At 28.9% G+C, this 21,824-nt stretch overlaps 2 protein-coding genes across 2 annotated transcripts in view; one reads left to right on the top strand and one right to left on the bottom strand.

The window, feature by feature from the left end:
- LOC100204769 (glutaryl-CoA dehydrogenase, mitochondrial) overlaps positions 1-9,980 on the bottom strand; it is a 59,787-nt gene extending 49,807 nt beyond the window's left edge. Inside the window, exon 1 of the mRNA XM_065818383.1 lies at positions 9,731-9,980. Coding sequence (XP_065674455.1) covers positions 9,731-9,815 — 85 coding nt within the window. The 5' untranslated portion in view covers positions 9,816-9,980. The remainder of the gene's footprint in view (positions 1-9,730) is intronic.
- A 7,479-nt stretch (positions 9,981-17,459) lies between these two features.
- LOC136090630 (chitin deacetylase 8-like) lies at positions 17,460-21,751 on the top strand. Its single transcript, XM_065817434.1, has 9 exons — positions 17,460-17,583; positions 18,196-18,549; positions 18,710-18,979; positions 19,090-19,356; positions 19,617-19,675; positions 19,888-20,010; positions 20,107-20,227; positions 20,323-20,556; positions 20,758-21,751. Exons 1-9 carry the CDS (start codon positions 17,511-17,513, stop codon positions 20,898-20,900), a joined length of 1,644 nt encoding a protein of 547 aa, XP_065673506.1. The 5' UTR covers positions 17,460-17,510; the 3' UTR covers positions 20,901-21,751.
- The last annotated feature ends 73 nt before the right edge of the window (positions 21,752-21,824 follow it).

Raw genomic sequence — 21,824 nt, 5'->3', positions numbered from 1 at the left:
GCCTTTATGAAATTGTGCAACCATCTATCATGCACGTCTTTTATTTTCTATTCTTCACATGGTTCTTTTTTAATAAAAGATTTTTTATACATAACTTCTTCATAAATAGAATCAATAAACAATATAACCTTTTCACTTAAATATGTAATGATTTTTTCAACATGTTTCTATTCTGATACTTTGTTGAGAAGCATCAACAAAAAAACATCATTCATAGGAACTGACCATTTTGCCAAATAAGGGATCGTCCATAAAGTACGTACACTTAGATGGGGAAGAGGGTGCGTGCAAACGGTGTATATGAGATGAGGGACAAATGGTCAATTATAAAAGTAAGGAGACACTAAATTAAACAATATATCAAAAAATGTTGAGTAGGTAGGTTAAAAGAGTACGTAATTTATAAACAACCCCTAATTAATTCCAACATTGAAAAATTTCATTACATTTTTAAATTCTTCTTTTAAGTTTGAAAGTAAATGACTTTTCATTTACTTTCAAACCAAAGAAACTGGAGTTACCAAAAAGTCCTTAATATGTGTGTGTGTGTGTGTGTGTGTGTGTGTGTGTGTGTGTGTGTGTGTGTGTGTGTGTGTGTGTGTGTGTGTGTATGTGTATAAAGGGTTAAAATAGAAATAGAAAACAGGTGGTATTAAAAAAATTAAAAGGTTTAAAGAAAGTAGCCCTTCCACTTTTCAAATTAGTTTTAAAGCAATTCTCTATCTGCAAACATATTTTTGTTCATACATAAATAAAAAATAGTTATGTTCAATATTAAATAAGTATTGAATACAAAAGTAGATATCAAAATATTTATTATTTATTTTAAATTAACTATTTTAAAACAAAAAGAACCAATGAATAGAACCAACCAACCATAACCATAATCAAACTCTTTTTTTTAATAGTTCAAAAATTATATGTTTAATCCATTTTTAATCAACCAAAAATTAAAAAATTACAAATTTTATTATAGTTTACAAAATTAGGTTAGGTATCACTCATACAGTTAAAAACTAGTCATTGGAGTGACATCTAAATAAAATAAACAAATATACAAAAAAATTAATAGCAATATTAGTAAATAAAAGGAAGCATAAATTAAATTATAGTAAAAAAAAAAAAAGATTAAATTATAATAAAGTAAATTATTATTAAAAACAACAGCAAACAATAATAAAAATAATTAGCAACAACACCACAAATAATAACAAACTTTATGCAAACGAAAAGGTGGTTTTTATTCCATGGTGGTTTTTATTCCAAATGATCTGAAGAAAATGTTCAAAAAAAAAGTTTTTTATGTAAAATTGATGCACTACTATGTATAACTGATGCAGATTTATTCTTCATATTTAGGTTAAATACTGAAAATTAATATAAGAACTAATCATTATTAAGGGGTCATGTCACTGGCTCTTTTAAACAATCTTTAACAGGTATACCGTTTTTGGTTATATACAAATTTGTTAATGTAAAATACATGTGATTTAAACAAAGAATATCTCTTGCCATATTTAATTTTAATCAAAATACTGTTTAGATTAAATTTTCAGAAACCAAGATGCTGAGATCGACAAGATTTAAAACATGGGCATGTTTTTTTGAAGAAGTGGATCTTAAAAAAAAACCTACCAGAAATAATTTTTTCAACAAATACAGACATTATTCTCCACTTTCAGTTTAAAAGATCTGGTGACAAAATAACTCTAACAAAAAAGCTGATTGCTTGTACCATTGGACATCAAACAGCAAAGTGTTCTGGTCTTGACAGCTGTCCTGAAATCTGCATTCTATTTGTAGTTAAGAAACCTTGGATAGACTGAGCATACAAGGGCGTAATACTCACTGCCCAAACAAAATTTAATTCATATTAAAGGGATAGGTTCCCATAAATACACTACAAAAACTTAGTATAATATAATATCTTATAAACCTTTTATATATATTATAACAGGAAGCATATCACTGATCTGATAAACAACTGGGAGAATTTAAAGAAAAGTAAGTGTAAGAACTCAAAAGAAGCAGAAAAAGCTAGATAAGATTTCAAAAAGAAAGTAAAGAAAGTTTTCTGGATTGGTAGATCAAATATCAAAGATATTCTAAAGACTAACTTTATTAAGGACTTGTATCATACAAATATGAAATTTTTGAAAGATCAAAAGGCCAGTTGCAAAATGACACTGAGTAAAAAAGACAAACTATATAATCAGAGAATTGAAAAAAGAGAACAAAGAAGATTGAAACATGTAAAGTTAGTACGTAGTGCTGAACAGTTTCGTCAGAGAAATGATTTAACCACAGAGCTTCAGTTTTCCTCAGAAACCAGCGAGATAAACACCAGCATAGACTCAGATTGTTCTTTTTATTTCGTCTAGCCAGGTCCAAATAATGTTACCACAGTTAGCCAAGGATTTTGTCAAAGATATTGCCACGATTTCAGTTTCCAAAAATATTTCCTCCAGAGATTTGCTGCATATGTGTACAGATTTGGTTGTTAGTTCAGGTGGAAATGTTGTCAACTTTTCACTTTCTCAATCAACTATTTGGCGAGCACAAAAAAACCATCCAGCAAAATGCTGCCAGCACAAAAGGGGGATTGAAAAAGCTGCTGAGAAAGCTCTTTTCCCTATAATAGCTCACTTTGATGGAAAAATAATGGAAGATATCACTAATGGGAAGAAAGAAAAAAAGAGACAGGCTAGCTGTTTCAGCTAATATTGATGGAAAAATTAAGCTTCTTGGAATTCCAGCTATGGAACATGGAACTGGAGCCGCTTAGTATGAAGCTTTGAATAATGTACTGGAAGACTATGGAATAAGTGATGATGTGAAGGGATTATGCTTTGACAAAACTGCCTCAAATACTGGAAGCCATTCATGAACCAATATTAGGTTCAGTCAAAGACAGGAATCTATTTTATTAGATCTTGCCTGCAAGAGGCATATATATAAGCTACATCTCAAACATTTCTGAGAGCAAATTAACTCAGGCAAAACAGCAGCTCCAGAAAATTTAATGTTTAACAGTTTCAGACAAACTGGAATGACATAAAGGAAACTGTTGATCTTTACAATTTGATAAGGTTTGGTACCAATTCCATCAGCAATACTTTCTTGGCAACCCAGATTGAGGAAACTATTCCATTTTGAAAAGATGCACTGAGCACTGACATATTTCCCAGAAGGGATTATAAGGAGTTATTGATTATTATTACTTACCCTGATGTATCTGTGTCCTAAAATTGTTTATCAAAATTCAAGCTCCAGGCTATGTTTCTCATGCTAGTTCATGTCAAAAGGCATTTACTATTTGAAGATTCAGATATTGAGAACACTGGTGCACTATGATTTGACTGCTGCCCAAAAGAAAGAGTTAAAGTCTATGGCAGAATTTATTTCGATTTTCTACTGTCTGGTTTCTGAGAACCTCATTGCCTTCAGCTGCACCATTAAAGGATGTAAAAGCCTATTACATCCTGGAATGGTACAATACAAACAATATGTGGAGAAACACAACTCTGATTCTAAGAGAGTTCTAAATAGAATTGAAAGAATAATAAAGTCAATGGAGAGACACACCTGGTACTTGTATGAAACCTTAGTTTCACTAGCTCTTCTAGACCCTGACCTTCCTGATGTGGAGAAAGAAAACATTGCAAAAACATTATTCTCCGAACCAGTTCCTGATTATTTTCAGCATTCAGAGAAGTAAAACATGATAAAATAGCTGAGCTTTACACAAGATGAGCCACCAGGACTTCATTAATTGGAGAGAACTCTTGGTTCATCTTTAGTTTACCTGAATAGAATGGAGGACAAACTTTGGTTAAACCGCCCTGCTACTATGCGGTGCTATGTTAAACAGTTCAAAAAATTTTCCAATTTTCTAAGTAAACTCAAAGTAGTAAACGATAATTCTGAAAGGACTGTAAAACTTGTATCAGAGTTTGTAAACAATGTTCACAAACTCTGATATAAGTTTTGAGGATGATCGCCTAGAACTTCTACTAGCTATGCAGCAAAAAAGAGATCAGCTCCGTGGGTCAGAATCCAAGGAACAGTTGCAGCTAGCCTTTGAAGCAATAAGAAAGCAGAGAAAAAAATAACATGACTAATATATTATATTTATGCATGACATTAAATTATATTATATTTACATATCATGATTTTAACATTTATATTGCCAAGTGATGTATTTTTTTTTTTTAACAGAAAAAAAAGTGATTTCAAATAGAATGATTTTTAATGAAATTTCCATCATTTTGGGGGCATTCCACCTCCAAAGAAGGAGGATGGGGTAATCCTGATTATCTGGTGAAGGGAGGGGGTAGCCATTGACATGCCCCATTTTAAATAAAGGTTAATAATGCTTAGTTCTAATATTAGTTTTAAGAATTTAGCCTAACTATGAAGAATAAACCAGCGTCAGTTATACATACTAATGCGTCATTTTATGTAAAATCTGTTTTTTTCATTACTTTCTCCAGATCATGTGGAATAAAAACCACTATGTTCTTTTTTGGTCCTACCCTACTATTAATAACTAGTCCAAAATATACCATATAGAAAAGTTGGCTTTCTGAGTTGACTTTGAAAGTCAGACATCTGAACTTTGATATGTTTTTATACACAAATTGGACCTTTAAAATCATCTGACATCAAAATTTTTGGGCTTTAAATTATTTTTATTTTGGTGGTCAACCATTCCAGGTAGGACTAACTTGATTTTCAAAAATTGGTAAAATATGAATCACCCTAATATATATATGCATTTATAAGCGAGAGGTTCCAAGTTCAATCCCCACTACGTCCCTGGTAGTACCGCGCTCAACTTGTTTTTCCGCGCAGCGACCTTGTTTGTCAAGGTTCGTGTTTTGGAGTTATAGAGTTGAGAGAGGGTTATAACCACTATTAAGTAGCCTCATCTGTAGTGGCCTTCTTGGCCTTGAGGAGGTGAATAACAAAATATATATATATATATATATATATACAGTGCTCGAAGTGGGAAAAAAAAGGTAGCGGGATGGTTTTTAATATTTTCTAATCACCATCCCACCTATCCTAAAATTATAGATTTCGTATTTTGTGTAGATTAAATAAAGGAATTATAAATCCCTAGAGTATCCCTATAGTAAAAAACCTATATTAAAAAATCAACTTGAGGTCCATTATATTCTTAAGAGACTGTCACTGTAAAATATTGAGTTGAGTTTCACATCAAACGTCATTAAGCAATCAAAAAACAATGGTATATTTAAACATTTTATTTTTAAACAAGTCTTATTTTTTTGTATTTACCAATTTTTAAATAGTTGAAAAAAATTTTGGTCAGAATATCTTCCAAAATGTTTCACTTTCATTTATAGACTTTAATGCCGGCGCTTCACAATTCCTAAACTTAGCATCGCGATGTTCTTTCCCAAACCACTTAATGACATAATCCTTTGGATCGAAATGCGTAATTGGTGGACCTACTAATGAAATGAACATTAAACTCGACACAGTTTTTATTAATAAAGTGTTTCGCAAGGAAGATAAGATTATATTCATAGTAGAAAAAGAACGCTCACATTCAGCTGTTAAAACAATCAAGGTATTTATAGCAGTTCTCAGAGGCTGAAGATCATTAGGGGTTTTATAACAGTCACCAGTGGAAATGTATTCAAGAAACCCTTGGACTGCCGTAATTTCACAAATATTTAAAGTTTTTGCTAATTGTCTAATATGGTTATCTCCAAAGCATGGATCTTGGTCTGCAAACCATTGTGGCTTATCAAAAATTTGTAAATTTTTTATTAAATTATCGTATTTTTCTTTGTTTGGATCATTTTTTTTGTCTTGTAAAGATTTATGCGCAGCTCTAGTTGTAAACATTCTAGAATCAAGATTTTCACTTAGTTTACTAAAAAATTCATTTTGATTAATTTTAGAAACTTTTCCGATCTGTAGTTTGACGCCTTTAAATTCAAACTTTTCTGCTGCAAGCTGCGTTTGCGAATAATATTCACCTGAATTATTTCTCATTGATTGAAATATATGGTATTTTAAAGTGATAAGCCGATGTGCATCAGGTAAAGAAGTTTGCCTATCTTGTAATTTTTTAGAAAGATGTTCTAGTTCTATTAAAGCATCTAGCATTAGTCCCATGTTGAGTATGAAATTGATATCACATAATTTATTTTTAAGAACTATTGGGCTCTATCTCCTCCATTACCCCTTAAATCCAATAAAGATTCATGAAAGTGTTGATACAATGCTGCATAATTATTCCAAACAGCCATCACAGATCGAGCGCTAGACGACACCCATCTAGTGCCTAGAATTCGTCCAATGGAATTTAGTTTCACACTTAAAGCCATAGCAACAGTTTCCAGTTCTTTTTTGTTTTTAGGAGATGCACTGTAAATGGAATATAATTTATCAAAAAAGCTTTTCATGTGACAAATTGGTAAGATATCGCGCACAACATCATTTACTGCTAACTCTAATCGGTGATTGCTACAATGCCATAAAATCAAATTAGGAAACTGATTCAAAAGTAACTGGGCCATGCCTGCCTTTTTGCCAAGCATATTAGAAGCACCATCACATGCAAAAGACACCCAATTACATAATAAAAAATTGCTGTCAAAACCAAAATTGTGTAAAGCACATATAAAAGAGTTTGCAATAGACGAGGCTTTTGTATTTGTTAATTCGATAAGATCAAAATAAATACTATTGACAATATTTATTTCTGGAATGTTCACTCTCAAGCAGATTGACAGAGCAGACTTTTTGCTCATCGTGGTAGATTCGTAAATAGTAGATCATAAACCCTACTTTATTATCATTATAAAAAATATATTTTACAAGCTTAGTGCGCATTTCATTTGAAATGTGATAAACAATATCAGCGCATGCAAGATCAGATTGTAAAATACGTCCCATGTCTAAACCATTTTCTACCTGTAATAATATTAGTTCTTTCAAATCAGAAAATGGACGATTCATTTTTGAAATGTGATAAACAGTGCGAAATATGCGGTAGGCAGTTTTGTGCTGATTGATCTGCACTTTTGAACTAAACATCTTTATGGTGTTTTTTTTGGACTGAGAAATAATTTTACAAGCCTTTTCGTGTGCAACTGATAGTTTATGGCTTGAAAGCTTTTTCCTCATTGATTGTTGTTTTTTTTCTTTTGTTTCGCCATACTCCTTAACGTTGCTAAGCGTCCACTCGCTAGCCAATTTTATTCCTTGAGATTTTTTGGCACCTAAATTATTTGCTGACTTACAAACAGAACAACCAAGACCTGTTAATGAAACAGTCAACCAGTCAAATGTTTTTAATATCTCCTTCTACTGTAAATCAGACCAGTAATCTGGAAAAATACCATCACATTAAGGAAAGGATTGGCAAGTTTCAATACTCAAAAAATCTGTCACTTCTTTATTTATTTCAGTGTCATTTTCCAAATTACTTTTAGAACTATCACTGCTTAACTTTCTTTTCCTTCCGCGTGCTAGCCATTTATCCATATTTATAATAAGTAAATTTCTTTTAAATCATAACATTTAATGTTGAGTAAATCTACTGTATACTATATTTTATTTCACCAAAAAAAACTCTAATGATAACAAAAAAAAAAAAAAGCCAATGTCGCTTTTTGTTGCTTGGTAACTTTTTATTTAAAATACAAAAGAAAAGACACAATGTTTTATAATTATTGATTTAGTTTTTGAACTTTCTAATGCAAATTTTTAAATAACAGCTGAGACTTTAGTTCATTTAAATTCGCATATTGCCGCAAACTTTAAAATTGTTTTTACAAGTTTATTTATAGGAGGAAAATAAAATAAAATTTCCATTAGTTTATTATGTACCGGGATGGCATCCCACCCCAAAATATGCATTAAAAAAGGAGTGGGATAGTTTTCAAAATTTAAAAAGGTAACGGGATGGTATCCCGCCCCATCCCACCTCACTTCGATATACATATATATATATATATATATATATATATATATATATATATATATATATATATATATATATATATATATATATACATATATATATATGTAATATATGTATATATATATATATATATATATATATATACCCTCAGATGGAGCAATACGACCATCATGGGGTAGTATGGACAGTTTAGCGTATTTATCAGTTCTTTGCTAAAGTTTTAAAGATGCAGTGTCTCACTTTTTATGCCCAATGTTAACCTGACCTGATTTTAATGTCTATTCGAAAAAATTAAAATAATAATACCCTTGTTGTTGAGTGTTTTCTTGCATGTCATTTTTTTTGTCTTTTCAGATTTTACAAATGTTTAAGGGACAATTTAGACAAAAGTTTAACCAGACCTCTATGAGCTACTTAGGTAAGTGAATTTTAAAGCTCAAAGCATTCACCTTAAGGTAGGTGAGGTGTATTTTTTTAATCAGTTGCAATATGCCATACACATACAAACCAAAGAAAGGTTACGCAGAGTAACCACCCCATAGAGCAAGTAAATGAGGCTATGAAGGCCTTTGCTGCTGGTAATCCAGTTAAAAGGGCTTCTGAGACCCACAAAGTTTTCAGATCAACTCTTAGAAATTATCTATGCGGTAAGACCAAAAATATGCAGACACCTTGTTGAACTTTTCCTTTTGAGTAATGACAAGCTCTTATTGAGTAATAACAAAGCCTACTGATAAAGTCATTAGGATGAAGAGCTTTGGGATCTGGCTGCATTAAAACACTTCATTAAAAGTATCCGTCACCAACAAAAGTGAACTTCACTGGGCAAGATTAGGCTTACAGTTTTTGAAAAGGCACCACAACCTAATCTTACAGAGAATTGTTCAGAACATTTTAAAGAGCCATGCAGCTGTAAGTGAAAAAGAGCTTGTTTATTTTTCAACCATCTGCACAACCTGATCAAGGACATTGTCCTTCTAATGTAATGAAATATGATAAGATTAATATCAGCAAAAATCCTGGCTCCAAGAAAAGGCCACACGAAATCCAGATACTATTATAAAGATTAACATGCCTTTGCAATTTGTTAGGAATTTTTGCATTTTATTGTATTCGTATTTTGAGCTTAGTTTTAAAAATCAAGTTTTAGAATTTGAAACATACTTCCTTTAATTTCATAAACATGTATTACAATGTTTTGTTTTTTAAATTAGGTTTTATTGTTAAGTGGCCTAATTACTCTATATTTTGATTTTTCAATATTGATTTTCATTTATAAATTTTAGGTAAAGTTTTAAACCCACATTGCTGATTTTCAAATATAATGTGCATCTTGAATGAGCAATTCTTTAACAAAGTTCACAAATTTATGGCTATTAGTAATTTTTTTGTATCTTATTTAATAATCTAATTTTGTGATTTGCAACTTTCATTAATTTCTTAAACATGTATTAAAATGTCTTGTTGTTTAAACTAGGTATTTTTGTTAAATAGCCATATCACCCCATTTTCGGATTTTTCAAATATGATTTTCATTAACAAGTTGTGTTAAAATTTTAAAGCTACATGGCTGATTTTTATATATAATGTGCATCTTCTAGGAGTAATTCTTAAACAAAACCTACAAGTTTATAGCTCTTGTATTTAGCAAATTATTGAAGAAGAAAAACGGTCAAAATGTGACCGTATTACCCCATCTGACGGTATATATAAATAAATATATTAATATTATTATTATTTTTATTAGTAAAAAAATCAAGAAACCTCTTTGAACTGCATCTGCTAATGCTGACAACTGTCTTTTGTTTCCAAGAAAATTTAAATTGTGTCGAATAAAACGCAAAGCCATATTTGAGAATAAGTTTGAACCTACTTTTTTATTATTATTTCTAAATACAAATTTAAGTATTTATTGGTTTATTTTCGTATTTTTTGTAAACAAATTTTATTTTGTATTGTAAGTTACGAAACAACTTTTGTGTTGTCTTTATATACACGGACTTATTTGGAAACCATAAAAGTATCGAAGACGCGCAGTGTCTGCAGGCTAGAACCTACGTAACTCAAAATTAGAAACATTTATATAAAGTCATATTAAAGATCTAATCGTACTTTTTAAAGAATTATTTCCGATATCGAAACTCATTCTTGGTCACACTAATAAACACTTAATTGTGCGCTATACAGTGGTGCAATTTGGATTTTTTGGTGTTGCTAGTTTGACACAATTCCAAACTTAAGTATATTTATGATTATGTCAAATGACAATATTTTTGCAAAAAAAAATTGAGGTGATTGGAGCCTAGGGAAAAAATGCTCAAATAAAATTGAACCATTACGCCAAACTCGTGGTCAATAAGTTAATGAAATAAATTATTTTATTATCTTACACTAAGTTTAAACTCATAGAGAGATTTCAAGTTTCATCTAATAATCTGATTTCGAAAGATATGACTATGTAAATATTACTCTCGCCCTAAAATAAGAAGGCTAAAAATTTGAATGGTCATAACTTTTCAACTCTAAAAAATTAGTCTATATAATTTTAAATCTGTCAATGAAAATAAAATTAGTATAAAAAGTAAAGAAAATTAATCGATTTACTCATTTCCATCACCTTTGGGGTAAAATTACCATTTGACTTGAGCATAAATATAGTAAATGTTGGATTTTGCACAACTTTTAAAAGTGTCAAGTCTGTAACACCAAAAAATTCAATTGTCGCCATTAGAGTTAAATAAATAGTAATAAAAAGTATTGCTGTTGACATTATAATGTTAAATCTAATTTTATTTTTTTATTTTTATCATTATTATTTGCCGTATATTAAAATTTACAATGGAATAAATCGTGTTAATAAATAAGAGAGCTGGAGCAAGCAGAAGACATAAATTGACTTACCATCGAGCCCCATTTACATGGAAAAAATCTTCAGTTTATATACAAAAATGAAAAGTAGCTAAGTGCATAATAAGAATTTTACACACGTTAGTTAAAATTTAAATATTAATATAATATAAATCTTAGTGTTGAAATATAACGCAATGTATCAAAGATTAACAACAATATAAAAGTATTAAAGTTTTTCAACAAAAAATTAAATAAAAATAAAACTGCAACAAAAGAGAAGTAGTGTCAATAACTATATTTTTAAATAATTTATATTATTTATGTATTTATTTTAAAAGAGATATTTTAAATCAAAGTCATTTTGTAATAAGAGACTCTAAGATTCTTTCCTGAACTGTTCCAAAGAGATGTTTTGAATATTATTTTTTTTTGTAATAAATTTTGAAAAGTGTTTCCATAGAAACGCTGCACAGTATTGGATTTGGTAAGAACTTAGTTTTAAATTAGTTTTTGGTACAATAAAGTTGTTAATTGAACATTTAGTAGGATACTTGTGCGAGATTTCACTAAAGTAAGATCAAAATACAATAGGAGAAAGCCCATGTTTTATTTTAAACATGAATTGTAGAACTTGGTGTATATTAATTTTATAGATACTTAGGGCACTAAGCTTCCTTAAAAGAAGTTCGCAAAGAAAAGTTTTGTGTGCACCAAATACAATCCTGCATGCGTGCTTTTGCTTACTAAAAAGTTTTTTTAATTTACTATAATTAGTACTACCCCATGCAATATTACAATAAGAGATAAAACTATGAATAAATGAAAAGTATATTTATTTCAAGGAAGCATTGTTAAGATATGGTGACATATCTTAACAATCTAAGACAGCCTTTAACAGTAATAATTTAACAGTTACTAATTTAGATAATAAATAGTAGTTGTATAATGTTTACTAAAGTTTAGTTACATGAAAACTCAGAAAAAGTATTCAATGTTGAATTTTTAATTTAGTTCTTGAAATTATTAACTGTTGATGCTCTGATGGCTAATTCTAGTAGACTATTCCATGCTTTTACTATTTGATTAGTTAAAATTAGAAATGGAAATTAAACCTTTTTTTTAAAGGTCATGATGATATTAGCGGAAACGTGGTTATTAACTCATACGATACCATAAAAAATGTTCTATATAAAGTATTTAAATGTTCAATTGATCAAGGAATATTTCCTGATCAGTTGAAAATAGAAAAAGTTACACCAATATTTAAAGGAATAGAGTTGTTGAATGTCAGTAATTACCGTCCTATCTCTGTTCTCTCTGTTTTTTATAAAATTTTAGAGAGAATTCTTTACATAATTTTCCAACATCTGTCTCAAAATAATGTATTATATAAAAATCAATATGGGTTTAAGAAAAATAACCCTACTCAGCACGCTATACTAAAAATAACTCAATATATTACAGATTTATTTGAAAAGTCCAAATTTACTTTAGGCATTTTTGTTGACTTATCAAAAGCGTTTGATATGATTGACTATAAAATCCTATTCAAAAAACTAAAATATTATGGAATCACAGGAAATTTTCTTAAGCTAATAAAAAGTTATTTTTACAATAGAAAACAATTTGTTCATTTCGACCAATCGTCGCGATCTTAATTATTAGAAATACTTGCGGAGTTCCTCAAGAATCTGTCCTAGGACCTCTTCTTTTTCTCATTTACATAAACGACCTCTATGAAGCATCCAATTTGATGACAGTTTTTTTTAATCTCATAGCGGCATAACGACACTATTTTCTTGTATGGACAATGAACTAATGAAAGTTTCTCAATGGTCTAAATCAAACAAACTTTCTCTGAATATTAAAAAAACAAAATGGTCTCTTTTTCATTCTAACTCAAAAAAACGCCTACTTCCAATCGAGCTTCCTCCTCTATTTATTGATGGCCTTCTAATTAAGAGAGCAACATGTACAAACTTTTAGGGGTTTTAATTGATGAAAATCTCACATGGAAAAAACATATCGAAAACATTATCTGCAAAATTTCGAAAAGTATAGGTATATTATATAAAGCAAGAAGCATTTTAAATAAACATATTTTAACTCAACTATACCACTCATCCATTCATTGCCACATAAACTATGCAAATGCCGCTTGTGGTAATGTTAATAAAGTAAATTAGAACCTCTTCATCGCCAACGGAAACATGCTGCACGTATTATTAATTTTAAAGACCGTTTTTTACATGCTAAGCCTTTTTTTATTGAAATGAATATTTTAAACATATTTCAACTAAATATTTTTAATGTACTATGTTTTATGTTTAAATGTAAAACTCATACAGCTTCGGTTTCTTTTCACAATTTATATTCCTTAAAAGAAAAAAATAAATATAAGTTACGAAATGATAATTTCCTTCTTCAACCAGTTTTCAGAACCAATTTAGGCAAGTTTTGTATTTCTTTTCGAGGGGCGTTACTATGGTACAATATAGTTTTGAAACAGTTTGATTTTCTCAAGACTGGAACTTTTTGGCATTTAAAAGGAAATTAAGAAATATCATTCTCTCAATTGAAAACATACTTATATATTTCATACTTATATACTTATATACTTATATAACTTATATACTTATATACTTATAACATACTTATATACTTATATATTAGTCTTTTAGATTTATTTATAATGTTTTTACGAATTCTTATATAAAAAATATTTATTTTAACTATATACTTGTATTTTTAAGTTTTGTTTTATTAATTTTATTTTTGTGAATCATGTTAATTTAATTCATACATTTTATACCTATCAAATCTTGTATTTTAAGTATTTATATAAAACGTTAATTTTTACTTTTAACTTTCGTTTTAAAAACTTTTATTTGACTGCTTTATTTATTTTATACACATTACAAAATTGTTTTAAACACGTAACGCTTGTAAGCGGTTCTTGAAGACAAGATCGTCTGATCATCTGCAAGTCTCCGCGTTCTTGTTTTATATGCAACAATTTGTAATTTCTTTTTTATTTATATGCATTTTAATTATTGTAATAGTGATTGTGAAGAAATAAAAGAACAAAAAAATAAAAATAAAAAGTAAAAAGTTTAAGTCCGGGTCGGTTCGGTTATATGTAATGTTCGAGTTCTATTCGGTTCGGTCTTAAGCGAGTTCGGGTTTGGTTCGGTTTGGTATCAACACAATTGTTTTTTTTATTAGTTTTATAAGCTACATTCACAATGATAAAACATAAATAAATTAAAGTAATATTAAGTATGTAAAGCATTGCAAATTTTTTAAAATAAGTTGCAATTCTTTAACTATCGCGACTTCAAGAGTTCAAAAAACAAAACGTTGTAGTTAAAGTACGCAAAACATAAAAGCAGTAACTTTCTGAACACAAATAAAGGTAGCTTGAGTAGCCTGCTGTCAGTGTTTTAATCAAGGCTGCATGTTATATTTGAGAAATATTAATAATTCTAATGTTTTTGGCTTTAAGCGAGCCATGCGATCACTCACCATCACCCCATAGACTGAAAAGACTCTTTCACTGGCAGTACTTGTAGCAGGAATAGCTAACAATATTCTAGGAATCAATGTCATTGTTGGAAGCTTATGTTCACGTCATTTTCTTTCCAGAATTGCAATGCATTACATGTTGTCACGAGCAGTGCCAAATATTTGTCAAATTCATGTTTTGTGTTATTACTGCCAGCTTTAGACAATAGAGTGGCAACTGTTTTAAAGTTTGCCAGCAAATCATACAATTCAGGGTCAGCTACACTCTTTTTTAAAGGAGGCAGTTGATCTGAATGAGTGCATTTACTAAAGCTGTCTATATTTATACTGCCTGAGTCCTTGCGTATCATCAAAGGTGTTGAAGAAGAAATAGTTTTGTCCACCATACAACGCATCTCTGAATAAACCTTGCCTTGTCTACCAACTTCCGCTTACACATTAAAAGCTAATATCTATTGTATTTTTAATCTAAAATCAAAATTAAATATCCTCAATTCATTTTAAAACTGCATATATTTAAAATTTTATATAATATTTAAACATATATTTTTAAATATATCTATACATATATTTAAAATGCAAATTAAAATTTTCATATATATTTAAAACATTTAATATGCTTTAAAATGGTGCTACTCTGACACAAAATAAAAAATACCAATTAAAAAACAATTATGCTAACATAAAACTGCATATTACGAGAATACGGAAAGACTATATAAAATACGTAATAAAATGATTTTTATATTTAAAAAATGCAAAAAAAGGTCGAATAAAAAGATAGGGTAGATTAGGGTAATATGAGCACCTTGGTAATATGAGCATACTTGAAGATTTCTTAGATGTAAGCAGTAAAGGTAAAGTTGCTTCGTATTTTTTGAATTGACTTTATGTGAGGATAACAGGAATCAGTACAACTAGCGTAAATTTATATGGAATAATCATCTAATTAAAACGCTGTTAAACTTTTTGAGTTGTTAAAATAAAATCATCAGGCATAGTATCTGTGGCGCATAATTTTGGCTCTATAATAATGAAATTAATTTTTTCATAAGGATTATATATGTTAGCTAAAAATTCTATCCATTTTTGTTTGAAAAACAATGCATAGAAACATTAAGTTTTGACTTTATTTAATGATGCCATTTTTGTGTAATATGAGCATGCTAAAATTACCCATTGATTTTCGTTGAAATGACCTAGTTTAAAGTCTTAAAATAGCAGTGGTTTTAATTACTTTTTAAATGAAACAAAACATAGTAAAAAACTTTAATACTTTAACAATACTAAATATTTTTCTGTAATTTAAATTCAAAAAATTTGAATTTTTATCGTTCAAAGGTTTGAGTTGATAAAATTGAAAAAACAACGAACTATTTTTTTTTTGTTGTTGTTGTTGCTAAAAACATAGTAATATTGTTTCAACAAAAAGTGCCTTATGACGAATCATTACATTCCAAAAAATAGTTCTAATTGTCAGGTTGGTATTTTTTTATTTAATTAATGTTTTTTTTTTTTTTGAGCTATTTTAAAATGCTCATATTACCAAGTGAGTAATATGAGCACTTTTTCTACTTTTTTAAAACGGCATAAAACGTTTTAAGGAAAAAATTTTGAATGCCCAAACATCTATGCGGATCGTAAGTAGGGATCCCCAAAAATTCTTTATTCGAAAAAATTTTTTGGATCCAGCATAATTATTTTTTTAAATATTCCGATTTTCGTTTAAGGTGCTTATATTACCATAATCTACCCTATATCTTCGTTTCATATTGTGTTCAAATTTAACATTAAAATTTAAAACAAAATTAGGGCTACCAGATGCAAGCTTTTATAAAAGATTAAAATCGAACAGTTTCCAACAATTTAGTGAATTGTTTGTTTCTATTTACGGGAAAACGCTCAGTAAGGGTACAAAAAATTATTTATGTATAAAAGCTCGTTTTTTTTTCTACCACAAATCTTTATAATTTCGTAAACCTTTATATAATTTTTGGCCGAATATACAGTTCTATTCGGAAATAATCCTTAGCGTTGGTAGCTATTTTAAGTTATATTATTTTTTGATTGTTTTTTGTGTTTTTTTTTTCAAGTAAAATAAGCGAAATAAAGTTTTCACAATTACATAAATCTTTTTCACAATTTGAGTTTTTATTAAATTTTTTAGTTTTAGAAATATTTATCTATTACTTGTTTAAAGCTCTAAAATAAGAAACAAATAATAAGAAAAAAAATTTCTAAAAAACTAGTCATTCTAATTAGGCCATTACCCAATCGCAATTACCCAATCGCAATTAACCAATCACAATTACCCAATCGCAATTCAATTACCCAATCGCAATTCAATTACCCAATCGCAATTCAATTATCCAATCGCAATTCAATTATCCAATCGTAATTCAATTTCACATTCTAAATTTGATAAAATTGGATACTTATATAATTTACGCAAAAAAATTTGAAAATAAAAATAGAATTAATAGCATTCGTAGAATCTAAGTAATTATTCTGTTATTCGACAACTAATAATGCGACAATTTGCGACACTATCCCTTTTATTTGTTTTCGACACTATTCATTAAATTCATTTGCGACATTATTCTGTTATTCGACAACCAATAATGCGACAATTCGCGACACTATTCCTTTTTTACATTTTCAACAATCAAATTTGCGACAATAAAAATTTTGCGACACTATTCCACCACACCTATATAAAAGTAGCGCAATCGAAGGCGAGTACGCATTTAAATAACATGTATTCATGTCAAAACGCTCACCCCCGGTTAATATGAATAAACCTTTAATTAAAATCGTCTTAATATATTTTGTAATTATACCTATTTTTAATTTTTTTGTTCGAAAAGTTCCAATCGTAATGGTCAGGATAACAAGTTATACTTGTTACTGCCACAATTTCCTAACTAACATCGTTTTCAACAAATCGAGGTAATAAGATGAAACTTCTCACATAATTGTCATTTTAATTGTTTTCGTAATTGTTATTTAAAAAAAAAAAATGTCTCTAACAATGAATAAATAGCAGAGACAAATCGAATATTGTATTAAAGCTTGTATTAAAATTGTATAATTTGCTGTAAAAGAAAGAAAGAAAAACGGAGAGTAGCTAACTGGTTTAAAACTAAATAAAAATATATCAAAGATTACAATGGAAATTTTATGGTACTTTTTTGTTTTGCTTTGTTCGGTACTGCCAAGTGAAACAATACCTCTACCGCAAGGTAAATATTTTTAAACAAAACTTTTGATTCTTTTTCTTATTGAATGGCCACCTTTTAGTAATTAGATAAACGATGGTTATCTAGAAATAGTCTGATATCATAACTATTTGTTCTTATTTTTGACAATAGAGGAGAGATAAAATAAAATAAAAAAAAAACACTTATTTTTTTAATATAGAAATTGTACAAATGCTACGAAATGTCATAGCAAAAAAGTTTTGAGAAATAAAAATTGCTGACGTTTTGAAATTTAACAGTCCGTGCGGTTACCGTGGGAACAAGATATTGTTTGTATTTAGTGTTCTCTAAATTAAAATAGAACGGCAAAACAAACTTTTAAGAAATATTTCAAAACATAATTTTTAACATCTTAAGGTATTCTTATTATCGAAGAAAAACAACAGTAACAAAAGTAAACAAACTCGAAATATAAGTTTCTTTTGATTTTAAATTAAAAATAAGGTACAAAATTCGAAAAATCTGATATAACATCTTTACGTTGTTTCAGAAGATTTTTGGAATTTTTTTTCAAGTCAAAATAAATTTATATTTTGATTTTTTTTAGTGTAGAACTTTCTTAGTTTTTGTGCTTTTCTAAATTTTTGTTTATAGCAGTTTCGAGTACATGCGAAGTTGGGAAGTTTTATCATGACACAGCGAATTGCAGCGTATATTTTACCTGCTCTAATGGACAAAAATTACCACTTTCTTGCCCTTTACCATTAGTGTGGGACAACGTTTTATTAACATGTTTTTGGAGCTCTAGCACATGTCAAATTCCTTCATCGCTTCCTATCCTGTCGTCGGAATCACTTCCTCTTACTGCAGAGTTGGTTACTCAAATTGTCACTACTCAAGAACAGCTTCCGTTTACAATTGAAACTCTCCAAGCATCTACCGCTATAAAAACAACAACCACATCCAAATTTACTATTACATTACCTCCAACTACTTCTATACCTAAAGGTATATTAGTATTTTTTATTTTTTTATTAATATTTTTTTTATTTGTTAATATTTAATATAGTTAATTAGTAATAAATATGGAAATAAATAATACTTTTTAATACTTTTAATACTCATAATTTTAATGAAAAAAAACTTTAATATAAAATACTTTTTTCAGTTGCAGAAACGTGTGAGAATGGTAAATACTATTCAGACCCCAATAATTGCAGCAGGTATTTTATTTGCAACAATGGTCAAAAAATTCAGCTTGCTTGTCCTGCATCATTAAAGTGGGATAACACTTTACTTTCATGTACATGGACTTCAAGCTGTCAAGCATCAGATGATATAGTTAAAACTTTAGAAAACGGTTTTTCAATTGCAACTTCTGTCCCAGCTACACTGACTACAAGGAGTAGCACTAGTGCCTCTAACCAAAAAAGTTATGGTGAGAAAATTAATGATTCTAAGTTTTAAACATTTTAAATTTTAAAAATTTATATTTAAATTACTAAATGGTAAATAATAAATAATTATCAAAAAATCAACATGTTTTAGTAAAAGCCATTTTATGTGAGCAAAGTAAATGTAAACTTCCAAACTGCCGATGTGCAAGTGAGGAGATTCCAGGAAACCTTCGCAAAGAAGATATCCCGCAAATTGTCATGTGGACAATGGATGATGCAGTCAATGCTATAAATTATAACTTTTACATGGAACTGTTCAATAATATGAAAAACCCCAACGGCTGTCCTGTTGGAACTACATACTATGTTTCTGGTGAATATACAGACTTCAATCTTGTTAAAAATTTATTTCAAAAAGGTGATATGTTTCATTAATCTAATGATTTAATATTTTTTAAACATTATTTTGAACATAATAATAAAGTTCACTTACTTGTGATACAATAGGAAAAAGATAAGGGCTATAACCTTAGTGGGAATATATTTAACATATATATTCTAACACTATAACCCATATAGCTTACATGGCGCGCTTTAAACAGACTTTCATCTACTTGTCATCAACTTTGTTATGATAACTGTTCTTTGTTTTTAATCATTGTTTTATATTAATTGCAGGTCATGAAATTGCTGATCATTCAATAACACATAGAAGTCCTAATCTTTGGTGGAAAGATGTACGGTTTTAAACTTAAATTTTATTTTATTTAAAAAAATAAAACATTTTTTATTTTTTGTTTGCATTTTTGTGTGTGTTTTTTTTGTTGTTTAAATTTTTTAACTTTATTTCTATTGCTTAGATTTTTTTCTAATTTTATTAGTTGTTATGTTAAAAGTTTGAATTTGTAATAGTTTTTTTTATTATTGTGTAGTTTAATTATTCTTTTAGAGCACATATAGTGAACTTGAGTTGGAAATTATTGGAGAAAAGAAAATGCTTGAAGAAAAGTCAGGGGCAACAATCACAGGATGGCGAACACCTTTTTTAAGACCTGGTGAAACTTTATACAGGGTAAAAGCATTTTACCTGTATAAAATTACCTTTTACTTGAAAAACCTTAGCAGGATAAAAAACTACTTTGTATTTTACATTTATTTATATTTTTAGGTTCTAGCTGACAACAATTTCTTGTATGATACTTCACTGTCTACTCATGCTGGAACTAAATGGTGGCCTTTCACATTAGACTACTTAATCCCTAAATGTGTTGATGAGCCATGTCCAGAGTGTAAGTCAAAAAATTCAAAGTATTTGAATATTACATATAAAATGCTTTTTACTGCAGTTGATATGAATTTGTTAATGTTTCAATTTTTTCATTAGTATCTTACCCAGGTTTGTGGGAAGTCCCTCTGAATCCTTTATATGATGGTGAAAACGGTCCTGAATGCTCCATGTTTGACAGTTGTGTTCGTAGTTTAAATGATTCAAGTGAAAATGTTTATAAAAACTTTATGGATAATTTTAATCGACATTACAAAGATAAAAAACAACCATTTTCAATATTTGGACATTCTGCATTCTTTTTGCACGAAAGTTTTGTTTACAGGCAACTAGGTGAATAAACTTTTACATGTACATGTTTACTTTATGCATTCCTGTATTTATAATGTATTTACCAGAAATTGTTTTAAAGATTAAATTAATTGTTTATCAGAAATTTTTTAAAGCTATAAAATTTTATTTCAAATAAAATTCAGTTTAATGAGATAATGTTATTGCATACATCATGTATAAAAATAAATGTTTTTCTATTAGGTTTCAAAAAGTTTTTATCCGAAATTTCTCGCCTGCCTGATGTGTACTTTGTGACTGTTGAGCAAGCTATTCGTTGGACACAGAACCCGACACCATTAAGTCAGTTAAATACTTTTGCTCCATGGTCATGCAAGAAAAAGTAAACATTGGCCTATGATAATACTGCATTACGACAATTTTTTTTTTGTAATAGTGTTCATGTTATACTATCGTAACAGTATGATTATAATTTTTATTTATCATTTTATATTTATTCATTTAACAGCAGGGATTGTGGTAGCACTTTTTGATGCTATAAAAAGATAACTTTCAGACACTTTGTGTCTGAAAGTTCAAGCATAAATAAGCATAAACATGCCCAAGAAGTTTAAAGCATAAACATGCCCAAGAAGTTTGAAAACTTCAAACCTCTTTGGCATGTTTATGCTTATAACAAATGATATTGCTTTGCAAAAAATTAAAAATCACAAACCCCTCAAAATAAGGGAATTAGAAACTTTACATGGTCATAACTTTACAAAAGAACATTTAAATATTATTGGATTAAATTTGAAGTCTATCGATGAATATAAGTTTAGTTTAAAATAGTAATGATGTAAAACTCAGTAAACTATTGCCCTCACAATTGGGGTTGGGGCACAGGTTTTAGGGTTTTTGTTGTTACACGGCTCCAATCACAGCAATTTTTTGCAAAGCGTTTTTATTTTATATAAGCCATAAACATACCCAAGAAGTTTGAAGTGTGCTCCGTGTCTGAAAGCTATCTTTTTGAAACCTTAAAAAAATCTGCTACAATCCCTGACTAGTCAATGTTAATGCTATTGAGAAATTGTATTTACATTGCAAAAAGTTGTATATTAATAAGATTGCATGTTGTCAATAATTTTATATCTCAAACACTTTTATTTGGTGTTTTTTAAATGTGCTTTAAAGGTGCTTTTTAATTTGAGATTTTTAAATGTGCATGTATGGTAAGATACAATTAACTTTTGTTTATTATGTGTTTTAAAGATTTTTTTTTAATTGGTGTTTTTAAATTTGCTTTTAATTGGTTTTAAATTCACTTT

The sequence above is a fragment of the Hydra vulgaris genome, chromosome 14 (genome assembly GCF_038396675.1).
Source record: "Hydra vulgaris chromosome 14, alternate assembly HydraT2T_AEP".
NCBI classification, from domain to species: domain Eukaryota; kingdom Metazoa; phylum Cnidaria; class Hydrozoa; order Anthoathecata; family Hydridae; genus Hydra; species Hydra vulgaris.
This window is presented reverse-complemented; position numbering and strand designations above follow the sequence as displayed.